The sequence below is a fragment of the Vigna unguiculata genome, chromosome 7 (assembly GCF_004118075.2).
Source record: "Vigna unguiculata cultivar IT97K-499-35 chromosome 7, ASM411807v1, whole genome shotgun sequence".
NCBI lineage: Eukaryota > Viridiplantae > Streptophyta > Magnoliopsida > Fabales > Fabaceae > Vigna > Vigna unguiculata.
This window is the reverse complement of record NC_040285.1, coordinates 21,357,691-21,373,849: the sequence shown is the minus strand read 5'-3', so window position 1 is coordinate 21,373,849 and position 16,159 is coordinate 21,357,691. Positions and strand designations below refer to the sequence as shown.

General features: G+C 35.2%; 1 protein-coding gene across 1 annotated transcript; it reads right to left on the bottom strand.

The window, feature by feature from the left end:
• Positions 1 to 15,852, bottom strand: LOC114191285. The gene is made up of 2 exons (XM_028080455.1): positions 15,372 to 15,852; positions 1 to 107 (listed from the first exon to the last, which is right to left on the bottom strand). The coding sequence occupies exons 1-2, from the start codon at positions 15,850 to 15,852 to the stop codon at positions 1 to 3; spliced, it is 588 nt and encodes a 195-aa protein (XP_027936256.1).
• Between the last annotated feature and the right edge of the window lie 307 nt (positions 15,853 to 16,159).

Sequence of the window (16,159 nt, the reverse complement as noted above, 5' to 3'; positions counted from 1 at the left end):
TTAGGTCTCGAATTTCATAATTTTGGGGGTTCTGGGTGATTTCCAAACGGGGAAAACTCTAGGATAAGTCATAGAGAATGATTGGATGTCGAAATTCTTGTTGAATGCTGTGATATAAAAGTTTAATCGAATAGAACAGTACAACTAGGTATTAAGGTTGAAAGATTGGGAAAATTTGGTACTGTGAAGTGCGGGTGAGTGAAAATTCTGAAAGGAAAATTTATGGAGTAGGTACAGTCAGATAAAAGGCTTTATATATGTGAGATTGTGAGGACAGAGTGTGGTCTGGAGTCCGAATGGTGTATTGCAGAAATCTGGAAATTTCCAGATCTGATGCACCGCCTGGCGGCATGAAACTTGCCGCCAGGCGACGGCGATGGTAGTGCAGGAGTGGCGTTTTCCTGGTTGAAGGGGGGGAGCTGAAGGTTAAAGGAAGTTTTGTATGATAATGAGTTCAGTTAGAAGACAATTGGAGTCACTGGGGATGGAGAGTTTTTATGAAATGAAATTTACCTAGATGGTGGGTAGGTTATGTGAAAAGGAGTACATGAGAATAACAGAGAACCAAAGTAAATTAGATCGTGATATGAGTTAAAATTGGTGTGATGGTAATAGGTGATTTTGAGTTAAATAAGTTAGAATTCTGTTCTATGTGCGACAAGTTGAATTGTTGATGAAGGATTAACTTGTTCCTTTTTTAAGATTATTGAATATGGTGTGAGTTGATTAAGAAAGCTAAGTGAAATCCCCACTGGACATTAAGATAGCAAGCTATCTAGATGTGAAGGTTCCTTTCACAAAGCTCAAGAGAAGAAGATGATGGATTGATTCAAAACAAAAAGGAAATGGAAAGCACATAAACCATAGAAAACCAAGAACAATTAAAGGAAGAAGAAAACATAAAATGGAAAGGAAAGAAATGGTAAAAATGTGAGAAGCACGCCACTACAAGGTTAGGCTAGAAGCCATGGCAACCTTGAAGATGAGTGGATGTGTGCCGCCACTTGCTATGCAAGATAAGGCTTAAAAGTATTCACTCCCTAGGGAGGAAACTCTCACAAATGGTTGAGACACAAGAGTGTTTTTACTTCAAAATCTTCAACCCTTTTACATGTCTAGGAGCACCCCTTATATAGAAGAGTTTAGGGGTCTCTAAGCAAATTAAAGATACCTAAGGATGTCTCTACAAAAACCTAACCCTAGCTTCTAGTAACTAGGTCAAATAAGGTTACAAAAATGAGAGACAAAAGAGCTAACTATGGTGTGTGCAAGGCTAATTTCGTTCTAGCACAAAAGGAGACAAAGAATGTGTCTCATATGTCTCCAAAAAGTGGTCAAAGTGTGCTAAAAACAAAGGAGACCAAAGGTACATAGGTACACTTGCTTCATGCCTTTTACTTTATGCTTTATGCCTTTGCTTTACTCTCTCTTCCACATCATTTATGCTCCCCAATCACCATGCGCCACCTAGCATTGCTTTCTTACTCCTAATTAACCTACAAAGCAAATAAACATAGATTAGCATGTTGGCTTAAGTCAAGTCAAACCTAGTCAAAGGTCAACAAGTCAACTAAAGTTGATTCAACTAAGTCAACTTTGGGAATCAAAAATAATAAACACAAATGAAAAAGGGATGAAGGATTAATGAACTTCCTTTCTAAACATGCTTAGTCTTCTTAAGCATGTGCCTTCATCCTTGGTTGGGGTCAATCCTTCATCATCCTCCCCTTCTTGGAGAGAATTTGACCACAAATTCTTGAAGCCTTTGTGGATGGAAGTTGACTTGATTTGGGGGAGGATTTGCACCTCCCTTTTATGAGCTTTTGTTCCATCCTTTCTAAGGGTATTACCCCTAGCTTTGGTTAGGCCATCTTTATTTTCTAGACTACTCTTCCTCTCTTGCTTATGCTTTGGGCTTTCCTTTTTGGCTTGGGAAGAGAAGGAAGAGTGATGCACATCTTGCTTTGGAAGAATTTTTTTGTAGGCAAGTAAAACCTTGGTGAAAGCTTGCCCCTTTTCTTTTTCTTCTTTATCTTTTCTTATTATATTTCTATCCTTATTAACTTCTTGAGGTGATAGAGGTAGTAAAGTTGTCTTTTTCCCATTTTTGAAGAAAATGTATTGGTTGGTATAGCCATCATGTAAAGTTTGTTTATCAAATTGCCATGGCCTACCTAGTAAGATATGTGTGACTTCCATGGGAACAACATCACATAGCACCTCATCTTTGTAGCTTCCTATAGAGAAGTTAATTAGGACTTGTTTATTGACATTTATTTCTCCCTCTTTACTTATCCAAGCAAGCTTGTAGGGCTTAGCATGAGGAATGGTCTCTAAGCTAAGCTTTTCCACCAACCTTGTGCTAGCTACATTGGTACTACTTCCTCCATCAATAATTAGAGAGCAAACCCATTGGTGCTAGATTGAAAAATGTTTTCTCTTTGAGTTGGTTCAAGCTCACTTTGATCTTGACCTATCATGCGCCTTAATAACATAGGGTCTTTCTCAAAAATTTTAGTTTTACTAGAGGAAGAAGATTCTTTTGAAAGAGAATGGGGAGATGAGTGTTCACTTTCAACATCATTACTCTTCTTTAAGATCATGGTCCTCTTGGTTGGGCAATTTAAAGCAATGTGATTATAACCCAAACATTTAAAACATTTAATGGAACTTGATCTTGAAGAAGTGGAATGGTGAATGTGATCACTTGGAGACTTACTTTTACTTGGTGGTTCTTGATGAAAGTTAGAAGGGAACTTATCATGTTTCTTTTTATCCTTTCCCTTCCATGAGTGACTAAAGTAGTGGTTGGGTGAGTAACTCTTCCTTGCCCTTCTTTTTCTTTTCAATTGAATTTCAATCCCAAGGGCAAGTGTGAAAACATTTTCAAGAGTGGAGTACTCATACAACTCTACTTGGTCTTGTATGTCTCTCCTAAGACCACTCACAAATCTTTTTATTTTCTCTTTGTTAGTCTTTTTTATTTCAACCCTACGCATTTGAGACTCTAATTCTTTAAAGTACTCACTCACACTCATAGAACCTTGGTGAAGCCTTTGAAGCTTCAAAAGAAGTTCCTTCCTATAGGAGGGAGGAACAAATCTAGCGCGCATAAGAGTTTTAATGTCCATCCAAGAAGCCGCGGGTGGCCCTTGGTCATAATTCTTACAAACTTTATGCCACCAAGTATTGGCATACTCCAAAAATCCTAAAACTACTAGATCAACTTGTGTTTGATCCTTTACATCATTTTCATTGAAAATTTGATCAACTTTAGCTTCCCAATCAAGGAAGACTTTGGGATCACTTCCTCCATAGAACTTAGGAATCTTTGGAGTTTCCATCTCTTGTGATGGGTTGCGCCTAGAATGCCCTCTTTTCCTAGCCTCTCTTTCTTGCTCTTTAGCTTCAAGCCTTTTAATGTGCTCTTGGATTCTTATGTCACTTTGCTCCTTGTCTTTTCTCAATTGTTCAAAGGACTCCTTCCTAGACAACTCCAAATCCCGAAGCAATCTCATCAATGTATTATTTTTGTTTGGAGTAGGTGCATTTGATGAACTTGCCATGATTCCTACAACAAAAACACTCAAATCTGAGACAAAATAAATGGATTAGAGGTTAGAAAACATGAAAACCGAGACCAAATCCAACCCAAAATTGCAACCCAAGTGTTTAGATCACTCTCCCAAAGTAACAAGGCAAGGCTAGCACTCAAAATCCACCAAAGGAGTGAAGCAAACACTTTTAAAAACTTGTTCAAAACCTTTCAAATGCAAGACAAGTGATTCGGCCACAACATCCCAAGAGTTTCAAGAAAAGAAAACTACTAAGACACAACAAAGAACACCTAGTGACAAGCAAGAAAAGCACAAAAACAAGAAAGTTTAACTTCTAAGGAAATTTTGTTTTAAAGACAAAACTTGAACAAGACTAAAGCAATGAAAAACACTTTTAAAGACTCTATGGAAAGCATTTGAAACAAGCCAAGATTATACCTCAATTTATGCATACACCAAGAAAGATCATAACCAAGTTAAAGCATGGAACTAATTTGTCAATATCACCCAAAATCCAAGTATAAAATTTGGTAGCATAACACCTAGTAAAAATGGCCAAATGGATTCACCAAGCAACACATTAGCTCTCGGCCAAACTGTTTTTGGTCATGAAAATAATTTTTCTTTTCAAAACTAGGTACTTAAGATGATGAGAAGGATATTTTAGGGTGTCTTGAACACTTAGTTCCTTAAAAATTAGGTCAAAATCAATTTCAAGGAGCATGCTACAACAAAAGACATAGATCTCATGCAATAGCTCAAATACTTAGAAACAAGAATAAGAAAACTCAAAGAACAATATGACATGACTCAAGCAAAAGTTAGACACATTTAAAGACTCAACATGACATACACAAAGACACAAACATGTAGCTATCATGCATTTAAACTCATGGATTTAAGGCTCAAAGACTAAGCATCCAAAGACATGTTATTCAACCACATTTAGGAGTAAGAAGAGTAACAAAAACAGTAGCCAAAACTGCCCAACATAACCTGAAAAACGTTGATTCGCGGTGATCTCGGCAGCTCTGACCTTTGCTCACTATTTCAATCATAACTCTCTCCACAAAACTCCAAATGCATTGGTTCTTTTTTTGTTAGAAACTAGACTAACAGAGCTTTCTTTTGACATCAAGAACGTAATTTTTGGATCACTGAGCAAGTGCAGTTTAATCTTTTAAAATCGTGAACAGTTTCTACCAGCATTGTTTTTCTGTACAATGGAAGTAGATTTGAACCATACAAAGATAGCTACAACAAGACAAGGTTAGCACATGAAAAACACCATATTCAAGATAACCTAGGCTCTAGATACCAAATGATGAAGGATTAACTTGTTCCTTTTTTAAGATTATTGAATATGGTGTGAGTTGATTAAGAAAGCTAAGTGAAATCCCCACTGGACATTAAGATAGCAAGCTATCTAGATGTGAAGGTTCCTTTCACAAAGCTCAAGAGAAGAAGATGATGGATTGATTCAAAACAAAAAGGAAATGGAAAGCACATAAACCATAGAAAACCAAGAACAATTAAAGGAAGAAGAAAACATAAAATGGAAAGGAAAGAAATGGTAAAAATGTGAGAAGCACGCCACTACAAGGCTAGGCTAGAAGCCATGGCAACCTTGAAGATGAGTGGATGTGTGCCGCCACTTGCTATGCAAGATAAAGCTTAAAAGTATTCACTCCCTAGGGAGGAAACTCTCACAAATGGTTGAGACACAAGAGCGTTTTTACTTCAAAATCTTCAACCCTTTTACATGTCTAGGAGCACCCCTTATATAGAAGAGTTTAGGGGTCTCTAAGCAAATTAAAGATACCTAAGGATGTCTCTACAAAAACCTAACCCTAGCTTCTAGTAACTAGGTCAAATAAGGTTACAAAAATGAGAGACAAAAGAGCTAACTATGGTGTGTGCAAGGCTAATTTCGTTCTAGCACAAAAGGAGACAAAGAATGTGTCTCATATGTCTCCAAAAAGTGGTCAAAGTGTGCTAAAAACAAAGGAGACCAAAGGTACATAGGTACACTTGCTTCATGCCTTTTACTTTATGCTTTATGCCTTTGCTTTACTCTCTCTTCCACATCATTTATGCTCCCCAATCACCATGCGCCACCTAGCATTGCTTTCTTACTCCTAATTAACCTACAAAGCAAATAAACATAGATTAGCATGTTGGCTTAAGTCAAGTCAAACCTAGTCAAAGGTCAACAAGTCAACTAAAGTTGATTCAACTAAGTCAACTTTGGGAATCAAAAATAATAAACACAAATGAAAAGGGATGAAGGATTAGTGAACTTCCTTTCTAAACATGCTTAGTCTTCTTAAGCATGTGCCTTCATCCTTGGTTGGGGTCAATCCTTCATCAATTGTGAAAGCTTAGGGGTAATTGGTACTCTCAAGTAGAGATTTAGGACAAGGATGGTAAGTTGTAATGGTGAATTATATTAGCCTTGGTGACATTTTAGTTTGTTTTGAGGATATGTGGAAAAGGATTGGAGAGAAATTATAGGGTGAGGTTTGGGGAAATTGAGTCATATAGTCTGGTTTGACTGGTTGGAACTCGTGCTGTGCAGCTACTGGTATGGCGCCTGGCGGCAGGGTTGAGACCGCCAGGCGATAGTCATCAATACAGAGGACCACTGGAATGAGTGGTGCCTGGCAGAGAGGTAAATTCCGCCAGGCGGACGGAGCAGTGACAGTGGGGAACGGAAGCGTCGGCGCCAGGCGGTAGTGATTGACCCGCCAGGCGGTTGCGACTGAGGTTACGTGTTTTGACGCACTTGGCGCCTGGCGGTACGCGACACCCGCCAGGCGATCTGGGAGCTGGCAGTGCTTGGCGGCACGTGTCACCCGCCAAGCGATTTATACTGCTGCAGCTTTGAGTTTTATTTATGAATTTGTGATCTACGGTGCGTCTAGTAATGCTTTAAGGGTGAGATTGCTGGTGTTCCTTGAGTTGTGGCTCGGAACGTATCCCTTGAGTTGTGGCTCAGGATAGGGGTTAAGCACGTGATATTCCTTGAGTTGTGGCTCGGAATAGCATCTCTTGAGTTGTGGCTCGAGATGGCGGATGAACACGAGGAACCCTTGAGTTGTGGCTCGGGTTGGCGAGTGTTGCTGGTGTGAGTGTGCTGGTTGTGGCCAGTACGGATGGGTCCAGAGAGATTGCCCTCCTCAGTTGTTGGCTGACGAGTTTGGTAGTCTTGGGACGATACGGACTGTGTTCGTATACGGGAACTCTACTTGGCGTTGCAGTGTATGATCTGTAGCATGTTTTTCCCGCACGTGCTCTATCGGTTGTGGCCGATAGGTATGGCAGCAAGTCACCTTGAAGTAATCATTAGACGATGTAGAACACGAATAAACTGATTGGGGGTCGGATTGCAAGAATAAAAATATAGGGCAATGTGGAAGTTAAGTTAAGTGTTGTGATATGTATGCATGTTTATATATATGTTTATAGCATTGTATATATATATGATTTATCTGATAAGCTCACCCTATCTGATTGTGTGTGGCGATGATCGTGTACGCGGTACACGGGAGCAGATGTTGATGATGCAGGTGGCTCTGGTGTAGCTTAGTCGCGGAGAGGGGTTCAACTTGGGGAACTCTTATGTTTATCTATTATTTTTGAAAACATTTGTAAACCCTGATGGGTGACTTGATAATATTGAGGTTTTGGTTTTGTAATGGAAGTTGTAAACTTTATCCGCTCATTTAATAAAGTTTTAAATTTTCCCGCGTTTTGGGAAAATGAGGTATTATTAAACGCGCTATGTTATTTATTTCATTTATTTATTTATAAATCAGTAATATCTTGGCGGGATGTTACATAAGGGATATGTTTGTTTGCACCCATCTAAAAAAATATATATTTCTAGGAATGTTCTCTTTAATGAACAAATTTTTTCTTAGAAACACAATCCTAATTCGTTTAAGCAGCATTCACCATCCACTAAGACATCTACCTCCATCTTTTCTCCTCTTTTGATTCTTCCCCCTTTATCTAATCCAGATATTTCACATTATACTTCTTCAACCTCTAATATACCTACTACCACTCCTTCTACCCATCCCACTTCTTCTCCCTTTCATATACATGAATCCTCATCCATCATCCCTCTCCCTACTACTACACATTCTAATATACCTCAACCTTTATCTACTATTCATGTCCCTATATCTTCTTCATCTATAAATTCCCTTCAAAATGTTCACCCTATGAAAACACGTGCAAAATCTAAAATTTCAAAACCTAAAATGTGGACCTATGTTCTTGTAGATATTTTTCCATCCACTGTTAATGATGCTCTCGCCACTCCCGAACAAAACGATGCTACACAACTCAAATATAATGCTTTGCTTACCAACAACATGTCGCACCTTATTGATCCTCCTCCTCATTCTCACATAATTGGATGCAAATGGGATTTCAAGAATAAATTTCATAAAGATGGTTCTCTAACGGAGAAAGGCTCGTTTAGGGGCTTGTGGATATAGTCAAATTAAAGTCATTGATTATTTTGAAACTTTTAGCCTCGTGGTGAAGCCTAAATGATACATGTTGTTCTTGTGAGTAATGAAATGGTAGTTTAAGCCAAGAAGGGAGGGGACGGGGTCGGTTGAATTGACTATATAAAAATAAAATCAATAGGTTAATATGTTCATACATTATGAATCAACAGATTAAAATATGAAATCAATAGGTTAAAATACTAAGAAATGATGCAAAATGCAGAATTCACGAATCTCACTCAAACAAGATGCTTTCTTAATCAAGAAACGTTCCAATCAATATATCTAACTAGATAACACTTCCAGATAACAAAAAAAAACACATGCAAACTAAACAAAGATTGATTTGCTTGATTTTCTTGAGATTTTAAGGTTGATTAAGATGAGAGAAATAAAATTGCACGATTGTTTTTTATACTGGTACACTCAATCACAAAACTACATCAAATTTACCAAGACAATCTAAGTCTGGTTTCCACTATTATCAAAAGTTTTACAAAACTCACACCAACATTACACTTTTGAACAATAGAAACACACTAAAACACAATAAGAGGCACAAGAATTACAAAACCTGATGGTGACTCTTCCTAACCAACCAAAATCGAGTTCTTCAAGCTCCAACCAAGCCAAAATGCCTCCAAGATAAACCAAAATCTTCAAACAACCACTTGCAACTGTGTGATTCAGAGAAAGAAAGAGTTTTCTAGAGATGAATGATTATTTTTCACGCTTAAAAACTCTAAATTGTGTCTCATCTCTCTGAAAACTAGCTTATATAGTTTGGTCTTAAGTGAATTCAACAGGTTAATTTGTTGATTTCACTTGACTTAAGTGAAATCAGTTGATTAAAAAATAATTCAATTAATTGAATACATTCATACAAAAAACTGTATACAATAAGTCTTTTAACTTATTAAAACTCACTTTTAATAGATTGAAAAGGACACACTAAGATTAAAAATACATCTAACCTTTGTCATATAGCCTACGAATATAATACAAGATGTAAACTTCATAATCTTCACTTTATTTCCAGATTTAACACAACAGAAACATGATCATAAATGGATCTTCATCAATCTTCATCAACTACATGTGATCTCGTACACTTTGCTTTATCAAATCCTTGCAACAAGGTTGTTGTTTGTGCTAATAGTTCTTTCTATTACTGAACAAGATTTCATGGAACAACCTCCCAGTTTCTCTACTAATACAAATCATGTTTGTTGTCTCTATAAAGTGATCTACAGTCTCAAGCAAGTATCTACTATCAAAAACTCAACAACACCATGGTTAAACTAGCTTTCTCTGCCACTATTAGTAATCATTATCTCTTCACTCAATTTATTGATAATTCCGTTTTATTTGTGTTAATTTACGTAGATGATATTCTTGTTACAAACTCTTCCAAACATACTATTTAGAATCTCATTACCACTCACAATCAAACTTTTTATTTCAAAGATCACGGGGTTTAATTCTCTATATTTTAGGTCTTTGAAGCAACTTGGTCTTTTGATGGTGCTCTTCAGCTTACTCAAACTAAATAAATCAACCAAATTCTACACAATGCACAAATGGTTGACGCTAAACCTCATCCAACTCCCTTCATTACCCCACCTTCATGAGCTAGATATCGGATACTGAGTTAATAAAGTTTGTGAGTACATGCAGAATCCTCAGTTTCATCAACTGATGCAGACTAGGGGCTTGATTCCTAATTATTGTAAGTCCACTATAGGCTACTACATATTTCTTGGTTCTAACCAAAGAAACAAAAAGGTGGTACCACGAAGTAGCACCAAAATCAAGTATAATTGTGTTACCTTTGCTGCCACTAAAATCTCCTAGTTTCTCTCTCTTCATCTTATTCAACAGACAATAAACATTTTTTTAATAAGGATTCAATTAAAAAGTATGAGAATCATAATTTGATTAAACTTTACATAAATATATGCATCTCGTAATATATTGAGTTTAAAAGAAAAAAGTAATTTATTTCTAAAAAATTAAATAAATTAATAATATATGATTTAGATCCAAAATTTTAGTTCAACTTTGGTTCTAATATTAACTTGACTAAAATGGAATTATTGTTAGAATGACTATTCATTATTGATATTAATCAAAATTTTCTTCTAAAAGATGTTATTTTATTATTGAAATTATTATAACTTTTTTTAATTACTATTGTTTATATTTGATATAAGTTAGGGTTTTATTATTGGATAAACTATTTTTTATATGTAAATTAGATTTCCTTAATTAATATTTGATATAATTATCTTTTTATTGATATCAATAAAGATTATTATTTTTTAATATAAATAAAAATATTGTTTTTTCAATCAATATTGCATAGAAATAATTATTTAGCTGATATTAATAAAAAAATTAGAAAAAAACATCAATTATCAATATCATAAAATTAACATTAATAGATGTTAACATAAATAATTAGAATTAACATCTAGTGTAAACTTGGTTAACTATCAATAAAAAGATTACAAATATCAATTATCGGTTTTACTAACTTTGACTAAAAAGTAAAATAAAATAAAAAATCTATTAAAACAATTAGTTGTGACTAAAATAGAAAACTAGAAAAAATATTTATTATTGTTATAAAATAAAGGTAATAAGAGAGACAAAGGAGAGGAAGAATAGAGAATGAGAGAGTAGGGAGCAACTTCTGGTTTTTATGTGTGTCAAATTACTGATAGGACGAGTCCTATTTATAGGTACAATATGGTAACCCAGAAAGGATATAAAATCAAATAGTAAATACAAAATATTACATCATAAAGAGTAATGAATAATATGATTATCAATCATATGAGTAATTGTATAAATCAATGGACGACCATTAATTCATAACACTCCCCCTTGGGTGTCCATTGATAAAAGAATGTGCCTCGTTAAAACCTTACTAGGAAAAACCCTTTGGGATAAAAACCTAGTGAAGGAAAAAGAGTACATCATTCTATATAATATTGTTCTTTGCATCTTCTAATTTCTCCCCCTCATGTAAACTTACATCATTAAGATGGCGGAGTCCAATCCTATGAACCAATTGCTCAAAAGTTCTCCTTGGCAAAGACTTTGTAAATAAATCTGCTAGATTTTCACATGAGCGAATCTTTTGGATCTCTACATCACCATTTCTTTGAAGATCATGAGTGAAAAAGAATTTTGGAAGAATATGTTTTGTTCTGTCTCCTTTAATATATCCTTCTTTCAATTGAGCAATGCATGCACTATTGTCTTCATATATCGTTGTTGGTTTCATTTTTCCCAAGGATAAACCACAAGTTTGTCGCACATGTTGAATTATAGACCTTAACCAAACGCATTCACGACTTGCCTCATGTAATGCTAAAATTTCTGCATGATTTGACGATGTTGCTGTTATTGTTTGTTTCACAGATCGCCATGAAATCGCTGTGCCACCACATGTGAACAAATATCCTGTTTGTGATCGACCATTATGAGGATCTGATAAATAACCTGCATCTGCATAACCCATTAGATCTAATTTTGAATCATTTGGGTAAAACAAGCCCATATTCATAGTGCCTTTAAGGTAACGGAGTATTTGTTTTACTCCATTCCAATGTCTTCTTGTTGGTGAAGAACTATATCTTGCTAACAAATTTACAGCAAATGCTATATCGGGTCGAGTATAATTAGCAAGATACATTAGTGCTCCTATAGCACTAAGATATGGTACTTCAGGACCAAGTAGTTCTTCATCTTTTTCTTGAGGTCTAAAAGGGTCTTTATCAACATCTAATGACCTCACCACCATTGGAGTGCATAGTGAATGTGATTTGTCCATATAGAACTTTTTAAGAACTTTCGTTATATAAGCTTCTTGATGTACAAGAACACCTTTGTTTAAATACTCAATTTGTAATCCCAAACAAAACTTTGTCCTTCCAAGATCCTTCATCTCAAATTCTTTCTTTAAACAATCAATTGCCTTTGTGAGCTCATTAGGAGTTCCAACTATGTTTATGTCATCTACATAAACAGCAATTATGGCAAATTCATTCTCGGATCTTTTCATATAAATACAAGGACAAATAGGGTCATTTTTATACCCTTCCTTTAATAAGTACTCACTTAGACGGTTATACCACATACGTCCTGATTGTTTCAATCCATAAAGGGACTTATTCAATTTTATTGAATAATCCTTTTTAGAATTTGCTTTGTTGGGCACATTAAATCCTTCAGGGAGTTTCATATAAATATCATTTTCCAAAGAGCCATACAAATAGGCTGTAACAACATCCATGAGGTGCAGATTCAAACCTTCTTGTGCAACAAGGCTAATTAAATATCTAAATGTTGTTGCATCCAATACTGGAGAATATGTCTCCTCAAAATCAATACCAGGTCTTTGTGAAAAACCTTGAGCAACTAACCGTGCTTTGTATCTAACAATTTCACCATTCTCATTTCGTTTTTGTACAAAAACCCATCTGTACCCAATAGGTTTTACACCCTCAGGTGTGCGAACTACAGGTCCAAAAACCTTTCGTTTAGCAAGCGAATCTAATTCTGCTTGGATTGCATCTTTCCATTTTGGCCAATCATTTCTTTGCCGACAATCTTCAATTGTCATTGGTTCTTGATCATCATTGTCACTTATGACATCCTTTGCTACATTATATGCAAAAACCTCGTCAATATTGACTTTATTTCGATTCTATATTTTATGATTCATGACATAATTTATTGAGATCTCATCATTTTCAACAATTTCAGGTACCTGAGGTTCTTCTGGAACCGAATCATTGATTATGTTAAAAGAATCTTTTGGGACTTTTACCCCCTCGATTAGGCCATCTTGCCTTTTTTCCCTTTTTCTCACACGAGGATTTTTATCTTTGGAACCCAAAGCCTACCACGCTTTAGGCGTGTTTGAGATTCATTTGCTATATTAGATTGTCCAACAGGAATATCAATTCTGATTGGAGTATTAGCAGCGGGTATATGCGACTTAGTTACCCTTTTTGTGTCAGTAAAAGCATCTGGTAATTGGTTGGCCAATTTTTGTAAATGAATTATCCGTTGAACTTCTAGTTCACACTCTTTTGTACGAGGATCAAGATGAGATAATGATAATTCATTCCAACCAATATCTTTTTCCAGTTTCTTTCTTTCTCCCCCTAACGTTGGAAAAATTGATTCATCAAAATGACTATAGCAAATCGAGCTGTAAATAAGTCACCTGTTGATGGTTCAAGATATTTTATTATCGATGGAGAATCATATCCAACATATATTCCCAAACGTCTTTGAGGACCCATCATAGTCCTTTTTGGTGGGGAAATTGGGACATATACAGCACACCCAAAAATTCTTAAATGAGAAATATTTGGTTGTTGACCAAAAACCAACTGTAAAGGAGAGTATTTGTGATAACTTGTTGGTCTGATGCGAATCAATACTGCAGCATGCAGAATTGCATATCCCCAAGTAGTCATTGGAAGATTAGCTTTCATAAGTAAAGGTCGTGCAATCAATTTTAGACGTTTTATCAATGATTCTGCAAGTCCATTTTGAGTATGAACATGTGCTACTGGATGTTCAACTTCAATTCCAATTGACATACAATACTCATTAAAAGCATGAGATGTAAATTCACCAGCATTATCAAGACGAATTTTCTTAATTGGATAATCTGGGAAGTGGGCTCTTAACTTGATCAATTGTGCTAATAACTTAGCAAATGCTTGATTTCGAGTTGATAGTAAACAAATATGTGACCATCTAGTGGACGCATCAATTAATACCATGAAATATCTAAATGATCCACATGGTGGGTGTATTGGACCACAAATATCACCTTGTATTCGTTCTAAAAATGAGATTGACTCATTTCTAATTTTTTCTGGTGATGGTCTTATTATCAATTTTCCCTGCGAACATGCAGTACATGAGAAATCATTGGACTGAAGAAGCTTTTGACTTTTAAGTGGATGTCCACATGAGTTTTCAGCTATTTTTCGCATCATGATATATCCAGGATGACCCAACCGATCATGCCAAACATGAAATTCATTCTTATTTGTAAGCTTCTGGCTTACAATAACATGCGTCTCAATCGCATTAATATATGTGTAGTACAAGCCATAAGAGAAGGCTGATAATTTCTCCAATACACATTTTTTATTTGACTCAATTTGAGTGATATAAAGATATTCAACATCTCCTTCATTATTTGTCTCAATATGATATCCATTTAGACGAATATCCTTGAAACTTAATAAGTTTCTATTGGACTTAGGAGAATAAAATGCATTTTTAATATGCAATCTTGTACCTCTTGGCAGAAGTACTGTAGCTCTTCCAGAGCCTTCAATTATATTTGTAGTACCAGAAATAGTACTAACATTGACTTCTCGCATTACCAAAGTAGAGAAAAATTTATTACTCTTGAGAATTGTATGAGTTGTTGCACTATCAGCAAGGCACAGATCCTCATCATTGGTGTTAATGCCAATATTCATTCTTCATATAAACATAAATATCAATATTAGAGATTACTTTGTAAGAGGAGAGAAAGAAAAAAAAAATAAAATAAAATAGAGGATTTTATTCATAAAAACATAAAAACTTGTACATATAAAAGCAACATGAATTAAATATAAAACATTGTCTTAAAAATTAATCATAAAATAAAATTATTTTCTAACACTCCCATCACCAATAAGGTGATCAATGCTTCCATCGGGTTTAGAAAAGAAATCACTAATATCAAGATGAGTAGTATCCATATGACCATAATCAGAATCACCATCTTCATAAGCAAAGTGTGTTTCTACATTCTTCTTTTTAAGTGATTCTTGGTAGAGTTCAACAAGATGCTTTGGTGTATAACAGGCACGGGTCCAATGACCTTTACTACCACAACGGTAACATATATTTTCAGCCTTTTTGCCATTATTTTCACCCCTTTCTTTTTCCTTTTTCGCATTCTTGTTCCACTTCTGTTGATGAAGTTTCTCTTTGAAATTTCCTTTATAACCATGTCCACGACCATGATTAATAGCACGACCACGACCACGACCATGGCTACGACCACGGCCAAAATTACGACCACGATTATTATTATGGTCTTGACCTCGTCCATGATTATATGGATCAGATGTTGCTGCATTCACTTCTGGGAATGGAGCAGAACCAGTTGGTCGGGCCTCATGATTTTTCATCAAGAGCTCATTATTTTGTTCAGCCACAAGAAGGCATGAAATCAATTCAGAATATTTGTGAAAACCTTTTTCACGATACTGTTGTTGCAAAAGCAAATTAGTTGCATGAAAAGTTGAGAATGTTTTTTCCAACATATCTTCATCAGTAATTCTTTCTCCACATAGAGTCAATTGAGAAGTAATTCTAAACATTGCAGAATTATATTCACTTACAGTTTTAAAATCTTGCAACCGTAAATGCATCCAATCATAACGAGCTTTTGGCAAAATCACGGTCTTTTGATGGTCATATCTTTCTTTTAAATTTTTCCATAGTACAGAAGGGTCTTTTATAGTAAGGTATTCAATTTTCAACCCTTCATGAAGATGGCGACGAAGGAAAATCATAGCTTTAGCTTTATCTTGTTCAGATGCTTTATTTCCTTCTTTAATAGCATCACCCAGACCCATTGCATCTAGATGAATCTCAGCATCTAAAATCCATGATAAATAATTGTCCCCCGAAATATCAAGGGCCGCAAATTCAAGCTTTGCAAGATTTGACATGTTTTAGAACTAGCACATAAAATATTAATATAATCAAATTTCATGTATGAAATTATTAAAATCAAATAATAATAATAATAATAATAATATGACAGAGAAAAATAAATCAAACAATTATCATTACACAAAAAAAAAAAAATGAGATAAAGTTTGTGAATGAGAAAAAGATTAGAAAGAACCTCGATTAAGGAATATAGAGCGTTGTTCTTAGGGAGAAAGAAAAAAAAATATGCCTTCACGCTCAGTTGGATAACCCTCGTGCTGATAACGTGTTATAAAATAAAGGTAATAAGAGAGACAAAGGAGA

Coding starts and splice junctions, on each gene's coding strand:
- LOC114191285 (XM_028080455.1), bottom strand. CDS start 15,852: ATGTCAAATCTTGCAAAGCTTGAATTTGCGGCCCTTGATATTTCGGGG. Junction 108..15,371: donor ACAACAGTATCGTGAAAAAG/GTTTTCACAAAT, acceptor TTTATATCACAG/CATTCAACAAGAATTTCGAC.